The sequence below is a fragment of the Sarcophilus harrisii genome, chromosome 6 (genome assembly GCF_902635505.1).
Source record: "Sarcophilus harrisii chromosome 6, mSarHar1.11, whole genome shotgun sequence".
In the NCBI taxonomy this organism is placed as follows: Eukaryota; Metazoa; Chordata; class Mammalia; order Dasyuromorphia; family Dasyuridae; genus Sarcophilus; species Sarcophilus harrisii.
Genome location: NC_045431.1, coordinates 83097039 through 83117066, shown reverse-complemented (window position 1 = coordinate 83117066; position 20028 = coordinate 83097039). Strand labels below are relative to the sequence as shown.

Genomic DNA, 20028 nt, shown 5'->3' with positions numbered 1-20028 from the left:
TTCTTTAAAGAGACAAGTGGTTATTTGCAGGCTGGAAGGCAAGAAAGGGACTAGGGAATATATTAAAGAGAATAGATTCATCTAATTGTAAGGTCACATGTAATTGGGGATATAAGCATCCTAGTTCTGTGAGTTTTTTTTATTTTTGCTTTTTTCGCATTATGGGAAAACATTTTCACTTTTACTCAGTATTTAGTCCAGCCACAAAGCTACCAGATGTTTTACCAAAATAATTCCACTTTCAACTATAGTCTTGTAAAAGCAAGGTCTCTTGTACACTCACTTGCCAACAAGTAACTAGACTGACCAAAATCAGTATGTCTGTGCAAAGCAGACTCTAAAGGAAGTTTTGTTTTGTTTTGTTCTTAAATCTGTTTTTTTTTTTTTTTATTGGCTTTTGATCACAAAAGAATCAAGTTGGAAGATTCCCTTCCTAGTACTTGATGTTGCTCAGAGACAATTTAAAGCTTGCCTGAAGATTTATTATGGAATTCTTAAGCAATATGTTGCCATCATTTCCGTCCCAAGTTTAAGAATTAATAGTGCCTATATGACATAGAAATAAATTTTAGAATACTGTTAGAATCTGAATCTTCTTTTCATGTCCTAAAACCATCTCTAATTTAAGTCTGTTCAAAGTGGTGTCATTCAAATAGAATATGTTTTCTAGGAATCAACCTAAGTATCATCCTGTGGATCTACCAAATCAAGGTTCCTCCTTGAAAATATTACCGCTACTTGATATCTTAAGCACATCAGTGACTCTTTCTTTCCCTTTCACTGATTTTGAAAAGGAAATCATCTTCAATCACTTTAATAAATCATAAAACATCTCAATCTTCAATTTTTTTTGCAAATTTATAGAGATTCTAAAATCTTTAGGAGGTGTTGAGGCCATTCTCACACTCAACTAATGCTAATCAATCCTAATTCCTAGGCCTGATCAGAGGAGGTCTGGTAAATATAATATCAATCTTACCTCTGTTTTGAGGTCTTCAGAATTCCTCCAGCTGCTATCTCATATGGACACAGTTTAAGCACAACAGAGCACCCGAGAGTTTTGGCAGACAAGCTTAGACTTTATTCATGTGGTTTACACCTCACCCTATGACCTCCTGCACTCCTAGTATCTTTCCCCAAGCCAAGTTCCAGGTGGAAAAAAAGATGGACTCCTTCCTCCTTCAAGCTGGGTCTATGAGATCATAGGCACAAGCCAATTGATAATGAAGATTACATCCGGAACTTGATGAGACCTCAGAGTGATATTTTAGGATTCCCTCCTTGGCTGGAGGTCCCACCCATGAAGGAAGTCCCTATGTACTCAACTCCAGTCACATATGGGGAACTTACATCTCAATTGTGCTCACCTGACCTCTTTAATGGACCCTTACAAGGAGGTTTAGTCAAATCATCAAGTTTTACACACATATACAAGAATTAGAAATAGAGTTGACCGACTCTACTTGTCAGTAATTCATTTTAGCAATATAGTAGTAGTAAGCATAAACAAGATTCTCATAAATCCAGAGGAATCTAGGAATCTAGAGAAGTTTCCTAAATGTCTTTGGAGTTTCTGGAATCCCTGATAGCAAACCTATTTTAAGAAGATTTAACCTGCCTAAGAACATACTGGTATTATACTATTAAAGATAAGTACCAAAGGAAAGTTTATTGGTAGTTTAAGAAGGCAGAATTTTGTTTGATTTTGAGATACCAATTTCAGGTTTAACTGTTAGCTTCCAAGATAAAATTGTCATTAAATTTTGTTTTAATTATTGTGTCTGTTATTCAAGAATCAGTAATAGATTGTCCTCAATGTTATCAGATTTTTTACTGAAACAATTCAGGAAAAAAAAAATCTGTTAAAGGTAAAATATTCCTTAATGGAAGGAGGACCCACATTAATTCTTGAGTTAAATTAAATCAATAAATTAAACAAATACTTGATTAAGAATCCATATACAGAGGTCAACATTCTAGGTGGATGATAGTGTTCAAAGTCAGAAACAAACAAACAAACAAACAAAAAACAACTCTTGTTCTTAAGGAACTTAGGGATAGTTTGATATTAAGGTAATTATAGATTGTAAAAGAGAGGAGAACATGAGACACTAAATGATTGGGGGAGGAGGAGAGGCAATTGGGGTTGTGCTTAAGTCATACAGCTAGTAAATGGCTGAGTTCATATTAGAACTCAGGCCTCCTGACTTCAGAGTAAGTACTGTGACATTAAATAATAAATTGTCCAAGCCAAAATCATCTGTGATTTCCATACTGGAAGAGCTGCTGATAGGATGGATTCATATATTCAAGTGAAAGTTTAATTTTACTTTACCATTTCTAAGATAGTATGTTTACTTGAATACATTTTACTTCTTTGCTTGGTTGAGTATTTAAATATATTTTCCCATTACATGATCATGTTCATATCAAGGGATTTGGGGCCATGAATGTAAAGCGATTTATGTACTGGCAAAGCCAGAAGACTGGTATTTACAAGTAAAAATGTATATTAATTTGAAACGTAGATTAGTTTTTCTAAAGTGAAAAACAAGTCATATTATTTGAATAAAAAATTGTAACTATAATCATATGAATTCATTAGTCTTTGAATCAATTCTGAATGTTCATATTATTATCAACATTATCTGCTACCGTTATCACCACTTTCAATATCATTTAAATGCCCTTTATCTTTTGGAAAATGTCAGAAAAATTAATTTCTTTTAAAAGATGTTGCATTTTATGAATTTTTCCTTCATCAAAAACAACTGAAGAATCTATTTATACTCATAAGAATATCTAATGTCAGTATAATAATTGGCCAGAAGTGAATAACTCTTCAAAGAAGAAAATGTCATCGCTTTTGACTTGGGACACTGTTCATATTTGCCTCCATTAGTACCAGAATAGCAAGCATAATGCTATCCTCAGAAGATCCGTTTCCCTCTTGTTAAAATGGACAGGCATGCATGGACTTTCTGAACTTCTGCTTTGAATAACTATGGATAATATAGGCTTTTGAAGAATAATGAAATGGTGTGGGTTTGAAAAGCCAGAGATATCCATGAAAATTGTGTTCTAGAAGTCTTCAAAGCTCCTTTGACTTACTGGTTGGAAGAAGAAACTAGTTTTTTGTTCCTCTCTTCCTCCTTCCACTTGAATATGGAATACAGCTGAAATCATCCAGAACTACAGAAAAAAAATGACATGCAACAGTCTGCTAAAGTAGGAAAAGAAATAGCTATCACCTTACCTATTGTTTAAGTACTGTTTTAGCTCAAGATGATTGGGGAGTTGGGAGGAACAAGAACCTAGGAAGACTGAAGAGTCAAGGGAACATATCCTCCAAGTTAATGCTCTTTCTTGATTTTTTTTTCTATGCCAGCCAAGACTCCCCCCCTTCCCCAAATGATGAGTCAAAAACAATAATAAAGTTAATTTGATTTAATCATTTTTATGCAATTTCTCATGTCTTTAAAAAAAATAATTCCAATTGGCTACTTCCAAAGTCTGAAATGAGGATTCTGAACCACCTAAACTAGGATTTGAGGTCACCAAAAGTCTCAATTGTACTATCTCCATCTACTGGCAGGGAGGAACTATACCCAGGCATCTGGACTGGCATAGAAAATAGAAGAAAGAACATTTAAAAGGTAAGCAAAGTCTTTAAAATTATTTTGAAACATAAAATTTGATTTAAAAAAAATTGTGCCTTCATATAACTGATGGGATAAGACATTCTTCTTCACATAGGAACACAGCATTCATTTTCTATTTAAGTTAGCATGTGAATTAAACAAGGAAATGACAGTTTATCAAGGCCTTTGATGAAGTTGAGAAGAGTGAATTTGAATAAACTCCTAATGTAATTTAATCTTTTTTTTTATTTTTGCAATTTCGAGCTTTTCCAATCAAGTATTAATTCAATACAACAATCATTTATTACTGTCCATAATTTATAGCTTGTTCATTGGAATCTCTAAAATTCAGACCTGTTTCAAAATAATTTTCCCATTTCTTGCAAATACTTTTGATTAATGATAATAAAACAAAATCTTGCTATTTCAAAAAAGTAGTATATCCCTCTTTGTCCTTTACTTTTGGGGCTTCAGATTTTCTTTTGATAGCATACTTGTTTCATTTTTTTGAAATAATTCATATTTGGAGTCAACTTAGAATGAGTGGTTTTTGGTTTTTTTATTTATGAAATAAAAAGCAAGTATTATTTTTAATGCATCTATGTATGTGAAATCTTTATTAGTAATAATGATTTCCTTTAATATGAATAAATGAAACATGAAATTATTTTTAATCAGCCAAAAAAGAAATATAACTGGTTATCTCATATGTAATGGATCTTTGCTTTCTCTAATTTTAAAACAAAAATTTGCTAATGAATTTTCATTGATCTAGCTTTCTAAAACTTCCTCTGCAAGTCTAAATATAAGCTTGTATAGCTTATTAAGCTTCCTTCAAAGTGGTCAAGCTATTTTAGGGAATGACAGTAAGTGACAAGTGACTGGTTATATTATTTGTGAGGTAATATCATTTTAATTGTTTACTTAAAATACCAAAACAAAAGTATAAACAGTTGTTTTTTTCTTATGCAAAGTCCATGTCTATACAAGGATAACATTGTATCCTTCTCTGTATATCCAGCAAAAACTAGACCCATTTTTAGAGGGCATATGAGGATAGTTGTTTCACCAACAAAATTAGATTTTTCTGGCAGAAAGTTTTTAGGAAAAGAATTATATGAATGTTTTTGAGTTCAGGGAGTTCATGTTTCTAGCTACTTCATTTGCTGATCTCTTAGATTATACTCATATAAGCAATTTAAATATCGTAAAAGAGGAATAACCAGAGTTTCTGTGACTGCAAAAGCTAATTTCTACAAACTACAAATGAAGAAGCTATTTTCTCAAAAGTGAATAAGAAAATTGTACTGTGGGCGAGGTAGGGGAAAGCTTCATTCCTCCAAATGAAACTCATTAGACTTAATCCACGCTGCAGACCAGATCTTCAACTTGAAACTCTCTTGCTTTCTCTCCTCATTGTTCAAAAGATTCTATCTATTCTCTCCTTTTCTTTTAAACTTTTAATTATTGACTTCAAACTGGGGGCTGAGTATTCTTAATGTGAGACATAATTCATCCTGATTCTAAAGAGAAACAGACTTGTACTATCCAGATGTTTTCTCTTTCTCAATTTCATTATCAATCATATAGGTAGTTAAAAAAATATGTGCTGAGGCAAAACTAAACTAAACCAAAACAACAGTTACAAAAACTTTATATACTTTCTGACTGCATAAATAGATCAAGTAGTGGACTATATAACATGTTCCTGTGTTTTGGGAAAATCAACCAGTTTCCTACCATAATCTTGTTTTTAAAATTTTTAAATTTTTTATTAATACTTTTTTCAGAAAAACTTTACATATATATTTGTTATATCTTTAGAAGTAAAGTGGGAACAAAAGACTATATGGTGGATATTTCCTACAAGATAGTAATATCTTTTACATAGTAGGCACAGTTTTGCAAGGAAAAATAATCATTTAGCATATTTAAGAAAGGTCCTATGTCTTAATTACAAGTGTGTGAAAATATTACTACAAAAATTCAAGTTATGTAACAACCAATCATGTTGTGGAAATTAATGAATGATAGCACAAATCCTTTTGTTCAGTTTTGGTTTTATACACAACTGTGATTTCATTGATATAGACAACACTAGATAAGGCAACTCCATTTCCCAAATGCAGATTTAGACCTGCTTTGCAAGTTGTAGTCAGGGAAGATTGTTTTTTTCCAGAGAAGTTGTGAGGATCCATCATTCTTAACAGAAAAGTGGAGAAGAGAAAGTTAAGAGTGGGGCTGAAGAATATAATTTAAACAATATTAGCATTTAAAAAGGGTATGGAGATAAGTACTGTAGCTGAGGTTTCATTGATATATGGAACTAGTGGATAAGGAAACTGCTTATGATGAGTATATATTGGCATCTTGTTTATAGTCTTCAAGAGTTGCTTAAGGTATTGACAGATTCAGTGATTTGTCCAGCATCACACAGCCAGTATTGTCATAGGCACTACTTGAACTTGTATTTTCCTATCTACAAGGCCAGTGGTCTCTCCATGACTTCATAATGCCTTTTGAAGAAAAGAATAAATTACTCCTTGATTTCTGTAGTCTTCTTTTTTTCCTGTATCTTTGGTCATTCGCATATCCTTAGATTGCATGTGATTTTTCTCTTTTTGGTTTGGCTGTAGTTCCTTGGGTATTAGGATCTCAGAGTGTGGAAACTTCCCTCCTGCAATGTTCATGAGAACCATCTATAGTTTATAGTCTTTAAAGATTTCCCTGTGATTCTGAGATGTTATGTGTCAGCAGTAAATTCAAAACCATTTCTCCCTGATTCATAAGGCCAGCTCATCATCCATGACGTTTTGCTGCCTCATTCTATGCAATATATTATACATATACTTTGTAGATATAGGTACATCTCTAAAATAGTGGCTAAACAAACAAGATCATTAGACTTAATTTTTTCTAATAATATTGTATGCTGAGTATAATGATGACTATTGTAAAGTATGTTTATATATCTCTATATTCATACATATGCATATATGTACAACCACAATTATCACATCTTAAATTTTTGTCTTTAAGGAATTTTAAATAGTCATGAAAGAAGTGGAGAGCCTTGAATTCTTCAATAGAAAGTGTAGAATTGATATTAATCTTGAGTAAAATTTTCAGGTCTTTTTATTAACTAGACATTTAATTTATGCTTCTTCATGAATACATTTGCATTCTATTTGGACCTTGAATTGATTGAGTCATAACAAGGAGATACATACTATGTTTAACATTCTTGGGGAAACTTCAGAATTATAAGAATATGATTAATTATTGTAAATTAAGCAAATATTATCTTTTAAAAGCTAGTAAAATAAATATGATTTAAAATGGACATCCATAAAAATTAGGTGAAATGTTATTTGAGACTAAATTATCTTTTCATCAATTATTATTTTCACATTGTATTTAAATTTTTTGATAGTTTCATAGCCTGTTCTTTACATAAAATTGATAAGTTGCCACATTTTTGTGTTTCTTCCACAATTGTTTTAAAAAAAAATATATGTGTATATATGTACATATTCATATTGCTTTATAAATTAAACCATATCTTAAATGTGTTGAGAGAATTAGAAAATGAGGGAAATTGGTAAAATTTTCAAATAGAAGAATTCCTTTGTAATATGAATAAACATTCTCACTTTTCTTTTCCTGATTTTGTATTTGAACATTTCAGTTGTTTCTATTGCAACACATACCTATAAGTAACATAAAATAATAGTAATAGTATATGGACACCATTATATATATTGCAACTAGACTTTCTTACTTGGAATCATTTAATTTTAATCTTAGAATTCTTAAACTTGGGAGACATTTTCTCTGATTTATATATTGAGAGTTAAGTTGTTTGTGTCACTTAAAATAAAATCTTGTTCATTTCTCAGGCACAATTCATTCCTAGCAATAGAAAATCATAGTTTAAAAATAGTTTTGCCAAATGACCAAAGGATGAAATTATATAACATTGTTGTATGGTTCCCTTAAGGCATAATTAACCAAATCTTGGCAGTGTTTTTATATCTTTGCTACTTTCTGGTAGTATTTTCAGCACCAAAAGTGTTTTATTGGTATTCTTTCATTGCTAGTCTCAACTTTTACTGAGACCTTGCCCAGACATGCCTAGACTTGCCCATAAACAATCTTAGCCACTGTCAGAGGAGTAAAAATATCTTGCTTCATTATCATTTTAAGTGAGCTTTTGCTAAGTGAGAATAAAATCACTCTATAAAACAAAACAAAACTGGAAATCAAGGTTTGTTGTTGTTGTTGTTGCTGCTGCTGCTGCTAATCTGTAATAGTTTAGTTTCTTTTACTAAATGAAAAAAATTATATTGTTTACTGTGATGACAAATAATGATTTGGGGGGAGTTGGGAGACTGTGGGGTCCTATACCCCACAGACTTGGAGATAATATTGCACAAAATGTAAAGTAGATTTTACATTACATTACACAAATAGGCAAATTTTACAGATAAGAAAACAAGCAGAATTTATCAAATGAATTTTCTTAGGTTGTTCAATAAATTAAAGACAGGAAACAGGATTGAAAGCCAGAGTCAGGGTCCCTTTTCTTAGTCATGTTTTTCTTTTTGTTTTTGGTAAGTTGGTTGGTGGTTTCCCTCTCTCTTCCCAGTTGTCCTTTTAAGTTTGGTAAAATGAATGAAATAATGTTAAAACAATGGATTTAAAACTGGAAGGATTTTGAGAGTGCATATTTATTATTTTAGGAAAATTGTGCTATTTCAAAAATTGTTTGGTGAATATAAACACTTCTTAATTATTCATAAGTTGGCCATCCCAAGGCCATCTCCAGTCGTCTTGATTTATATCTGGCCACTGGACCCAAAGGGTTCTGGAGAGGAAAGTGAGGCAAGTGTGCCTCCGCAAAGCTCTCCCTCAAATCCAATTCATTTGCATGCCATGTTGTCATATCCCTTGAGGTCATGGTTCTCCTTGAGAATGAAGGACAAACAACAACAATAACAAGTTGGGGGCGGGGGTAGTATAGGGTTACAAAAGTTCAATTAAAAGGACTTTATGAATCATCCAATCTAGCTAATACCCAAGAAAGAGTTTTTTCTATAAATCCCTAATAAATAACTATCTAACTTCCAGGGAAGGGGAACCTCTAATTGTAGAGGGCCACAGATAGTGGGGAATCCTGGGCAAGACCCTTCTAGCCCAGTAAAAAAAAACCCTCCTTTTAATAGTGGAAAAATTGAGGCAAGAGTTTTTAATATTTTATTTGGAAAAGGAGAGATTTGCTGGGATCCTCTGGTTTGATCCCAGTGCTGAATGACTCTCCAAGAATCCAGCATCTCCAGCTAATGTGTGCTTCCCATGAAGTATATCTACACACATGGCTCCAAGAAACTGTGGTAGACTGAGGCAGGGGAGGAGTCAGAGCACTGAGAGCAGGAAGGGATTATCAATCCGATTCTAACAGGGTGGGGAGAGGCATTGGACATTCTGATAAGTAGGGAAGGTCTGGGGTCATGATATCTAAGACAGAAGGTTTCTTTATCTGGATCATGATGATTAGGAGAGAGGATGTTGCAATCAGGCAAAACAATTCAGAGAAATTGAGGTAGAACAATTAGGGAAACTGAGGTAAAATAATCAAAGGAAACTGAGGCACAACATCCTGACAGTGTCTGGTTCAGCTGCCCATCTCCCTTAAGGGCTCTCAGCCTTCCTGAGAAGTCAGAGGGCAGTGACAACCTATGTTGTAGTTAAAGCAGAGTGATACCAATTGGTAAAGAGACATCTACACACAATAGCAAGTTATTTATGTGGTCCTGCATGAGCTGTATATAGTTAGTATATGCACAGTGTACTGTAATTTTGTAAGGTATATAATTATATAAGGCTGAGAGAATTTGGAATAAATAGATTCCATGTTTGACCATCCATGTGAGTTCAGCCTCTTCACTCCTTTTCTAAGATCAAGGACTCAGGCTGGTACTGAGATCCTATAGTGAGCTAGTCCAGATATTATAACTGATAAAGTCAATATTTTAGATTCTCAGTATTTGCTATGCAGAAGGGATGTCAACCACAATCTAATTCAAAATAAACAGCCACTCAAAAGCAATTTGTGCAATCCAAATTGCCTCTGAAGACCTCTGCTGTCTATGGAGATGCCTATTTCAGTTTTGGATCACATTTTGCTTTTCCTTTTACAAAAAAGTGTAAAAAAATTGCAATTTCCACCTTTTTTTGTGCCTAATTCCTCTTTCTGGAATCAAGAACAAGTATAATTCTCTTCATATATGACAGACATAAAGTTGACAAGCATTATGCTCATTTTAAATCAATATGGTCAAGCATTTATTAAGCATCTTTCAGGTGCTAGGCAAAAAATAAAATAAAATAAAAAAGTCCTTGCCCTTAAGGAGTTCACAGTTTAGTGAGGGACACAACATGTCAAGAACCAAGTACAAACAAGATGAGGAGAGAGAGGGGAGAGGAGAGGGGAGCAGACAGGAGAGAAAAGACAGACACAGAGAGACAGAGAGAGGGACAGAGATCCACAAACACAAAGACAGAATCAGAGACACAGAAAGAAAGAGAAAGACAGAGACAAATTGAGAGACAGAGTCAAAGACACACCCACACTGAGACAGAGATGCACATATGCACACAGAAAAAGCGAGATAGACAGACAGACAGAGATGGAGAAAGAGGAGTGAATCATTTTTTATACATAGAAGATGGGATTTTAGACCACATTTCCTCTCTAGACCACATCCTATCATTTCCTTTAAATGATCCTCATATTTTAAGGACTCAGTGGCCTTTAGCCATCTTGGTCACTTTTAGTTGGACAAGCATTGGGCAATAACCTTTCTAAGATAATACCACTGGAAATTAAAGATAAGACCCCACTTTGACAGGGCAGAGAGATTAGAACTCTCACTTTCTTTTTTTTTTTTTTTTTCATTCAGCCAGTATTGTTCATATGAACTCCTATTATTATTAACTTTTACTGAACTTCAGACCTCTTTGTGTGCCTTTGTGTTTTTGAATTAGTGAGATATGGACTGAAGAAACTGTGTGAGATGAGATTATAAAATGAGCTAACTAGCAAAAACATGACCCCTTTTAATAACCTAATGTTTGGAATAATCTCTTAAGCAAAAAGCAAAAGAAAAAAAATCAATTAAATAATTCACAGATCCCTTTTTCTAGCAGTTCAGTTCTAACTTTAAAAAAAACTGGTGCTTAAGTTAATAAAAATGAAAGTAAAAGGTCCTGTTTGGTCCAATTTCCTATTGATCTTTGGCCCATTTTGCCCTCCTCCTCTTTTTTTTAAAATTATGTCCCTAGTTATTTGTGTTACACACAACACTTTGACAGTCATTTGTAAATCATATGTGTGTTGTAGCAAAATCCACAGAACATTTTGCATAAATCTTTTTGTGAGCAGCAATTCAACTTTAGAGAACATTTATAATTCCTTTACCACAAATAAGACATAGATTTTCAGCCTTTAAATTATGTTTAATTACAGTCTAATGGATTCAGAATTAGAAAGAAAAGGGATATGGTAAACACAATTTAAGTATATGCATTCTAGCCATCAACCTTTAACTCATGATACAAAAATAGAATTGAGAGCCTTTAATAACACTGCAATTTACTAAACTGTAGGTGAAAGAATAAGCCTTGCTATGTTTGTAAATAGAAAGTCATAGACATTTAGGTATTGATTAAAGCAGGAAAACAAAAACTTAAATATGAAATTATCTAAAATCTGCCTGGGGCAAGGTGGGGGACACTTAACCTGAAAAATAGTTCATTCATTTCTATGATGAGACTGTTTGCTTGACTCTTTGTCATACTGTCTTACTTCCTAAAATATTTAGATTATTGGAATAGGTGTTACATAGAAATGTTTTCCACACTACTAAATTTCTCCAGTAATTTGATTTTGTTAGTGACATGGTGGTAGGGATGGCATAATCTCATTCTGAAAGAAGACTTTTTGAGATGAGACAAATTTATTAAATGCCTTTGTATTTTCTCTTTGAGGATGGGGGGAGGAGACTGGGAGTAGCTCTAAGTGTATTTTCTTGATGTTCACATTTTTCCTTGGTAATAAATTAATAGAAGCATTTATTATTTAAAGTATCATTTCAAGTACATTTAAACTAATGTAGCAATACTACAGAATCAAAAGTTTTTTTGAGTTCAAAAGATGAGATATCATCTAGTCAAACCTTTCATTTATAGTTGAGAAAACTGAAGGCCCAAAAGTTACCACATATTAATAAGATTGGAAGAATTTAATTGTTCTAAAATTTCATATGATATTCTTTCAATTATCAGTATCTATAAAAATCATGTTTCTGCAAGGAATTCATATTTTTCAGGTTACCTAATTTATGGCCATTGAGCACTTTAAATTAAAAGGAAAATAAAATTAAGTTATTTACTTTGAATTTTTAGTGTTGCTCTATTTAGGAATTTTTTTTTTTTTTTACTAACAATGCTGTAACTTTAATGTATATTGTAAACTGTGTAGCCCTTTTAATTAACTGCACATAAAATAGTTTGAGAAATGTACTCCCTCTATGCATAAAACCCCAATATTTCTAAAGCTTTATTACAATCAAAATTTATTAAATCAAGGTTAATATGGTATCTTTTGCTTTCTTTTCCTCCTCTTTGTCTTAATGAAATGATTCACTCTACTAGTAGTATACAAAGATACTATAAAAAAAAAATGAATGAGACACAGCATCTAGGCAAATTTAAACTGCTTAAAGTCAAAGAAGTTTCTTAGTGTAACCTTGCTATCACCCTAGTATATTCCAGTTAAGATGTGGAAGGCTGTTGATATTGTCAGTTGTCAGAAATATTTGACTAATAATAACTTCCAGGTGAAAAAGTGATGCAATTAATTGTCATCTTCACATTACTTTAACTTTAAAATAACCAATATGTTGGTTATTTTACTGAAAAATTATTGAAATTACTGAATTGCTGAAATTATTAGAAAAAAGAAATTTGAAATCAGAAACTTGTTTTAAACAGGATGGACAGAGAAATCCCTTTCCTTGAATGCAAGAAGGGATATGTCTCAGCAAAGAAAATGGGGAAACACAAGGAATTAATCTGAATATATAGGACAAAACAATGGAGGGAGAAGTTAAATAAATTAAAGATTTAATTTCTAGTCTGAATAAAGGAAAGGATCTTATTCCCAAACACAGTGGTATATACTCAATTTGTTGTAATTGTATTTTAAGATCTAATTATACCATTCAAGTATATGTATACAAAAGTAGAGTTAGGGAGGAACAATGTGTGATTGTCTCTGTGGCCATGTATATGTATTATACATGGGAACAATTTTCATGTGTATAAATTATTACCTGTTTCATAGCTGGCCTGTAAAATCAAAGCTTTGTAGTTGATCTAGAAATTTGAAAAGGCAATGTGTTAGATTGTGAGAAGAAAGTTGGTTCTTTATTTAGAAGACCTGGATTTTTGATGTTTTCAAATTGTGTGATTTGGAACATATTGTTTAGCCAGTCTCAGTTTTCCCATTTGCAAAATGAGGGGTGATAGTATGCTAAATGGCTCCTAATATGTCCCTTCCCCTATGTATTTTATTTGATTATTATGTAGCTGATAAATCCTAGAAATTGTGGTTTTAGATTTAATGATACTAATATGATTCCTTAAAAGTTTGAAAAAATAGTTCTTGTTTTATGGATAATTGTCGAATAGGAAAAATAAGTTTATTTGTATCTCAAAACAAACATATGCAGCACATCTATAATCAGTTAAATATGTTTATATTTATTATTTGTCAATATTTAAATATATATATATATATATATATATATATATATATATATATATATGTTTCTATTCAGGTTGGATTTTTTAAAATCACATCTAAAACTAATTGAAATAGAAGTTTGTTAGAATCAATGAATATTTCTGGAGTAAGTGTATTTCAATGAAATTTCCAGAGGAGATGTACTATAGCAATAGAGAACAAGGCTTAGAAACTAGGAAACCTGGGCTCAAACCTGAATTTGTCACAGTAAGTGTGTGTTTGTAGGTGAGTCATTTAAATTCTTAGAAACCCAGACTAAGAGACTTAGAGAATTCATAGTAAGACTGAATTACCAACAAATTTAGGGATATAAAATACTAAGAATCCTCAACAGATGAAATCATGTCTGGATCAAAAAAATATTTATAGTGCCTGACTTTGGAGTATAACTAATATATATAATATAATATATATTATATAATATTATTATATATATATATATTATATATATTATAATATTATATATATATATTATATATATATATAATATAATATAGTTATATTTTGCTATTTGTGGTGTATAAAAATGGATGATGTCTTCAAATAGTTAGCTATTAAACTATTGAGGCTTCTATATTTGACTATTCTTATGGTGATGTTGTATGACTATGGGTCATGACCAGTTGCATTCTCCAAAGAATTAAATTTTAGTTAAGGTATTATAGATTCTATGATCGTCAATTCAAGTCTGGAAAGGACATCATCTAGCCCAATTATAGCTGAGGAAATGAAGTCTTAGAAAAGGAAAAAAATGACTTGCCTATGTAAAAGTGGCGAAACTATGATTTGACCTCAAGTCAAATAGCAAAAATTAAATCATATACTATCTCCTAGAATTTTGGATCAGTCTACTAAAAGCATCTTTGTGTGTGTGTGTGTTTGTGTGTGTTTTATTTTAGGAGTACAAGATCCCCAGCATGAGAGGATTATTACAGTGACCACGAATGGAAGTATTCATAGCCCCAAGTTCCCTCATACTTACCCAAGAAATACAGTCTTGGTATGGAGATTAGTAACAGAAGAAGAAAACATGTGGATACAACTGACTTTTGATGAAAGATTTGGGCTAGAAGACCCAGAAGATGACATATGCAAGTAAGTTATCAAGTTTAGCATTCAAAGACAATTGAACAGCCTTGATAACTTATAAGTTTACTTAATGGTTTGTAGAAATCTCAAAACATAACAGACCTTAATTTTGATGTTGTATTTATGAATCACAACATTGTCCTGGTATGCTTTTTTGTTGTTATAAGACATGCATGTCCATGTTCAAAACTATGTTTAGTTCTTCAATTTAAAAAGAGAAAAGGAAAGAGACAGAAAGTGAATTGTTTAGCCATTCATATGTACACACATCTATTTTCAGATAGACAGGCTGTCCTGACCTATCTTTCTAACTTTTGATGTCAGTGTTTTCACATGTATCTAACTCTTTATGACCCTTATTTGGGGTTTTCTTGGCAAAGATACTGGAATAGTTTGCCATTTCCTTCTCCAGCTATTTTTTATTGATGAGGAAACTGAGGCAAATAGTTAAACAAGGTGAAGATTCCACAACCAGTAAGTGTGTGAAGCCATTTGAATTCATGAAAATGAGTCTTCCCAACTTCTGACCCATCATTCTATCCAGTATGTCACCTAGCTGCTCCAGCATCTTTCTGGGTGTGTACATTAAAATATTTTATTTCATAAAAAGGATTTTTAATTTATATATAATAAAAATTAATAATTGTTAAACATTGTTTACATAGTTAAATTTTTAAATGGTACAGAAGATAGAATGTATCTTCATCTAGAAAAGTTATCTGTCTCTTCACTATGTCTTCCTGGCTATATACATTGGAATATTCTATTTCATAAAATGTTTCATTTCAGAAAACATCATAAAAATTGACTTTTTGACTTTTTTGTAACAGGTACTAAGTAATTGCTTACTGCATTGATTAATATAGAATATGACATGTGCACATAATTGTGTTTTTCTGGGTGGAATTTCATTTTTCTAACTCTCAAATGTACTTATAAGCATTATGTCAGCTGGAACCTTTCCCATTAGCATACCACCTACTTACCAAATGCCACACAAATATTGCCCCACATATTTTACATGGGAATTCAGCAATCCAGGTTGGGTGGTCATTCTTTCTGTGAAGTTTTCACTTCACTGGCATTCATTTATCATGAACATATTTGACTTTAGCGTTTATAAAAATGTATACTTGATTTTTTCCATAAATATCTAACTAGAAACAAACTCAAAAGCCTTTTATTTCCTTGTAAATTATTTTTAAATGTTTCTATTTTTACTAGACTTGTTCTTGTCATAATGGGTAATAATAAACATTTACATGGGTAAATGTCCTTTATTCTTTAGATAAGTAAAGATGCTGAATGGTGGTTTAGACTGTGGTACATTGGAAAAAATACTGGCTGTGGAGTCAGGGAACTTGGCTTCAACAACCTTCTTCCGATGCTTAGTATTTGGATAACCTTCGGTCAGTTTCAGCAGTTTAAGAGAAGGTTTAGAAGGAATGTTAAAGTTCACTTAATCCAAAACTCTTATTTTTTCAGATGAAGAAACTGAGACCTAGAGTTGTTAAATGACCTCTATAGGATCAATACATTTAATACATTTAAATGGCAGAGCCAATTCTTGAACCCTTAGATGAATGGATGAATGAATTTCAAATCCATCATCTTTTCTAATTCTCTAGTCTTGGTTCCTTATCAGTAAAATGAGGTGTTAATGCTAAATGGAAGGGGAAGGAACAGATATTTATTATGGCCCTATTTTTTTCAAGGTACTGTGCTAAGAACTTAAAAATATTATGTTATTTAATCTTTACAATGACTCTCCCAGATAGATGCTATTATTATTTCCTTCTTACTGTTGAGAAAATGGAGATAGGCAACGATTAAATGACTTGCTTGGTGATCACAGAGTTAGTAAATTTCCGAGGCGGATTTGAATTCTGAGTGTAATGACACATGGGTGATTTTTCAATCCACTTTGGCATCTACCAGCCCCAAAGGACTCTGAACTTCTTTTGATGCCAGAATCTATATTTCTAGGCTAGATTTGAACTCAAAAGCTGGATTTTGAATTATCCTTTTACTATTTTGTGCTTAGGTAGGAAAGACCTAGAAAAGTTACTTTTTCACAAGTGAAGGCAACAGTATTAAAGAGAAGGTCTCTTCTAGCTCTAAATCTGCAATACTTTTTGTTTATTTGTTTTCTCCTAGAACTATAGATTTTTAAAGATGGAAGGGACCTTAGAAATCATTTAGTCCAATTAGCTCATTTTCAGATATGAAGGAAAAAACGGTGAAGAATTTTGTGCAAAAAAACTCATAAAATTAGTTAATGACAGAGCTGGATTCAGAAATCAGGTTCTCCTGCCTTGTATTCCTGAGTAGCTTTACTGAGGGATGTTTAGAACAGCAGGAGTTTTTCTAATTTCTAATTTGATGATATGAGTAATAATGAAGATAATTCTTTTGCTGTTGATAAACAGGAAATTATTACACTTTCCATTCTCTTTCTTCTCCATTTTTGAACATTTATCCTTTCTCCAAGGTCTTGTTCCTCTACAAACTGATTATTAATATTGTCCTGATATTTTCCAATATACACATAGGTATATATCCATACATACACATAGATGTACACATGTGTATATGGATATTGTATAGTGTGAAAATATGTCAATGTTTGTATATACACATGCATACATACATGTCAACTTGCAGTACAAAGCAAAGTTATATATGTAATATAATCATGTTGAATATTTATCTAGTGCATATATATATATATATATGCATATGAATATATGTGGATGTGGGAATAGGTAGGGAATAGGTATTCCCATACCTATACATTATGTATATAAAGTATATTTTATATACATACAGATATATATAGTGCATACAATATACATGTATATAATATATATATATATATTTAGATATACACATATAAATATGTATTCAGTATTACTCTATGTGCAACATACTCATGTCAAGCATCTATATATACACACAAACACACACATATCTATATCTATATCTGGCACACAGATATTATTTATATAGTGTGACTGTATTTACACACACACACACACACACACACACATGTATATATATAAACATATGTTCAGATACATAATACAGTTATGCAATTTAGTACTACTATATATGTAATGTTGTCATATGTTAAGTATCTCTCTAGTGTATGTATACACACACATATATACATTATATATATATACACAATATACTATGTATACATATAAATACTGTGTATATAATATACATTTATTTACATACATAAATATATATACCTATGTTGACATACATATAGATGTGCAATTCAATATTACATATAAAGAACATTTTCTTACAGTGTGACATAGTTGCTCATTTGTATATATAATATGGTTTTACACTGTAAGGTTTAGATATATGACTTATACATATTATATAAAGTATTTCGTGTATATGTGTGTGTTTATATCTGTCTCTCTGCATATCTTTTTCTTTTTGTCTCCATATCTTTGACAGAGATAGTCTCTGTCTCTGTCTCTGCCATCATTAGTTTTCCCCATTTCAAATTGCTCCCATCTTTAGAATATTTCTTTCTAATCTCCCATCTCATATGCAAAATGAATGGGTTGTATAAATGAGCACTATATTCTCTCTCAGTTCTGACATTCTATTTTTAATCACGTGCTTTGTGAAGAAAAAAATCATCTATAGATGGCTGTCATTACTTTGTGTGTGTAATGGGGGGGGGTTATAGAACTCTGGTAGTGTGGTTGCTTCTATAAACTCCACTTTTCAGAATTTTTTAATAATAAAGTACATGGAATTACCACAGAAGCTAGTTATATTGAAATAATTATCAAAATATTTTAAAAATAGAGTTTATTTTTTTCAAATCCAGATTCTCTCTGTTCCCCAATCCCACCCCATATTTTAACAAGACAAGAAATTCAAAGTTCATTACAAATATGAAGTCTTGTAAAACATATTTCTACATTATCTTTGTCCTTACAAAAATGAAAGAAGCAAAAAATAATTTCAAAGAAAAAGAAAAAAATAGGTTTCGATTTGCATTCAGATTTTATTAATTTTTTTAATCTGGAGATGATATAATTTTTTATCCTGAGGCCTTAGAAAAATGTTCATGTAGTCCAGTGATCTATACATTAGCCCAGTTTTCATCAGAGACATGAAATACTTTTTTAAAAACTGTTATTACTTGTGTCAGAGATGAAGGAAGGGAAAAAAAAGAAAGAATGAAATTGAGAGAATTTGAGGATTAACATATTTTTATGTTAATGAAAGGCAAAAATGCAAAGAATAAGTCTAGTGGAGCATAGAAAAGGAGCTAAAAATAAAAGAGGGATGTTGGTCCATTTTCATTTAACTTAAGTCTTCTGTTGGCTACCTTTGATAAGCTTTTGAAGAAGTCTAGCAATTTACTAATTCCCCTGGTTTTGTTATTTTTATATTTCCATGAAGTGATTAGAAGTAAATGTGCTCAGAAAACTTCAAAAAGAATCATATACCAAGTTAGTAAATGGGTTAGAGAAGATGAAGTTAAAAGCCTACATTCTACAATTGGGGAATTAGAATTGTACAGTGGGAGTAATTACAGCTAACCTGATTTTTAATAGCATTTGAAGGTTACAAAGCATTTTATATATATCTTCTTTGATGTCACAAAAAAAAAATCTCTGAAACAATTGATATTATTACTCTCATTTTTTCAGAGTAGTTAAATGACTTAGAGCTACACAGCAAATAAATATTTGAGCCAAGATTCAAACTTGGGTTTTCTTGACTCCAAGTCTTTCAGTCTCTCCCCTGTACCACTGGCTTTGAAATCAGGGTCCTTGATTCAAATCCTGTTTCCGTTGCAGCAGATTGCTTAAATTTAGGTTCCCAGTTGTCTAATCTGTTGAGATGCTGAGGTTGGACTAAAAAGACTGTGTGATACTCTTAGAGGTAGAGCTGTTACTTTATAATGTAGTGTAGGACACTACAGTGTTCCTGTAAAGTGAAGGGAGCCAGGAGAAAGAAAGGTGGTAACGGAAACCAGGGAAGTAATTAGGTCAACATCTGGGGCTCGAGACAGAGCAAAGTAGGACGTTGGGAGCTGGCCATGTGTCTCCAAGGATATGCCAACAGAAGAGCTTGAGTGTTTGTATATTCCCACAGTGCTTAATAAATATTTACCACTGCTTCTGCTGATGCCAGCACCTCTGATTTGAAATGCAGGGAATATTTTTAAATTATACGTGGATTAAGTATAAAACTATATAATAAAGGACAATTTATATGATAAAATAATTCCAAAGATTTTTTTTTCTATCCATTTATTATGCTTGTAGCTTTGAAGCATCCTGCTAACCAGTTATTGTAAGGGTTTTTGTTTTGTTTGTTTTGTTTTTAAAGAAGGTAAGGAAGTAATCCTGGCTCTGGATGGGAAAGGGGAATGCCCATTTTAAA

General features: G+C 31.9%; 1 protein-coding gene across 1 annotated transcript in view; it reads left to right on the top strand.

Moving 5' to 3' along the window:
- Positions 1 to 20028, top strand: part of PDGFC (platelet derived growth factor C) — a 219674-nt gene that overhangs the window by 117325 nt on the left and 82321 nt on the right. Inside the window, exon 2 of the mRNA XM_003773113.4 lies at positions 14409 to 14604. Within this exon, the coding sequence (XP_003773161.1) occupies positions 14409 to 14604 (196 nt within the window). The remainder of the gene's footprint in view (positions 1 to 14408; positions 14605 to 20028) is intronic.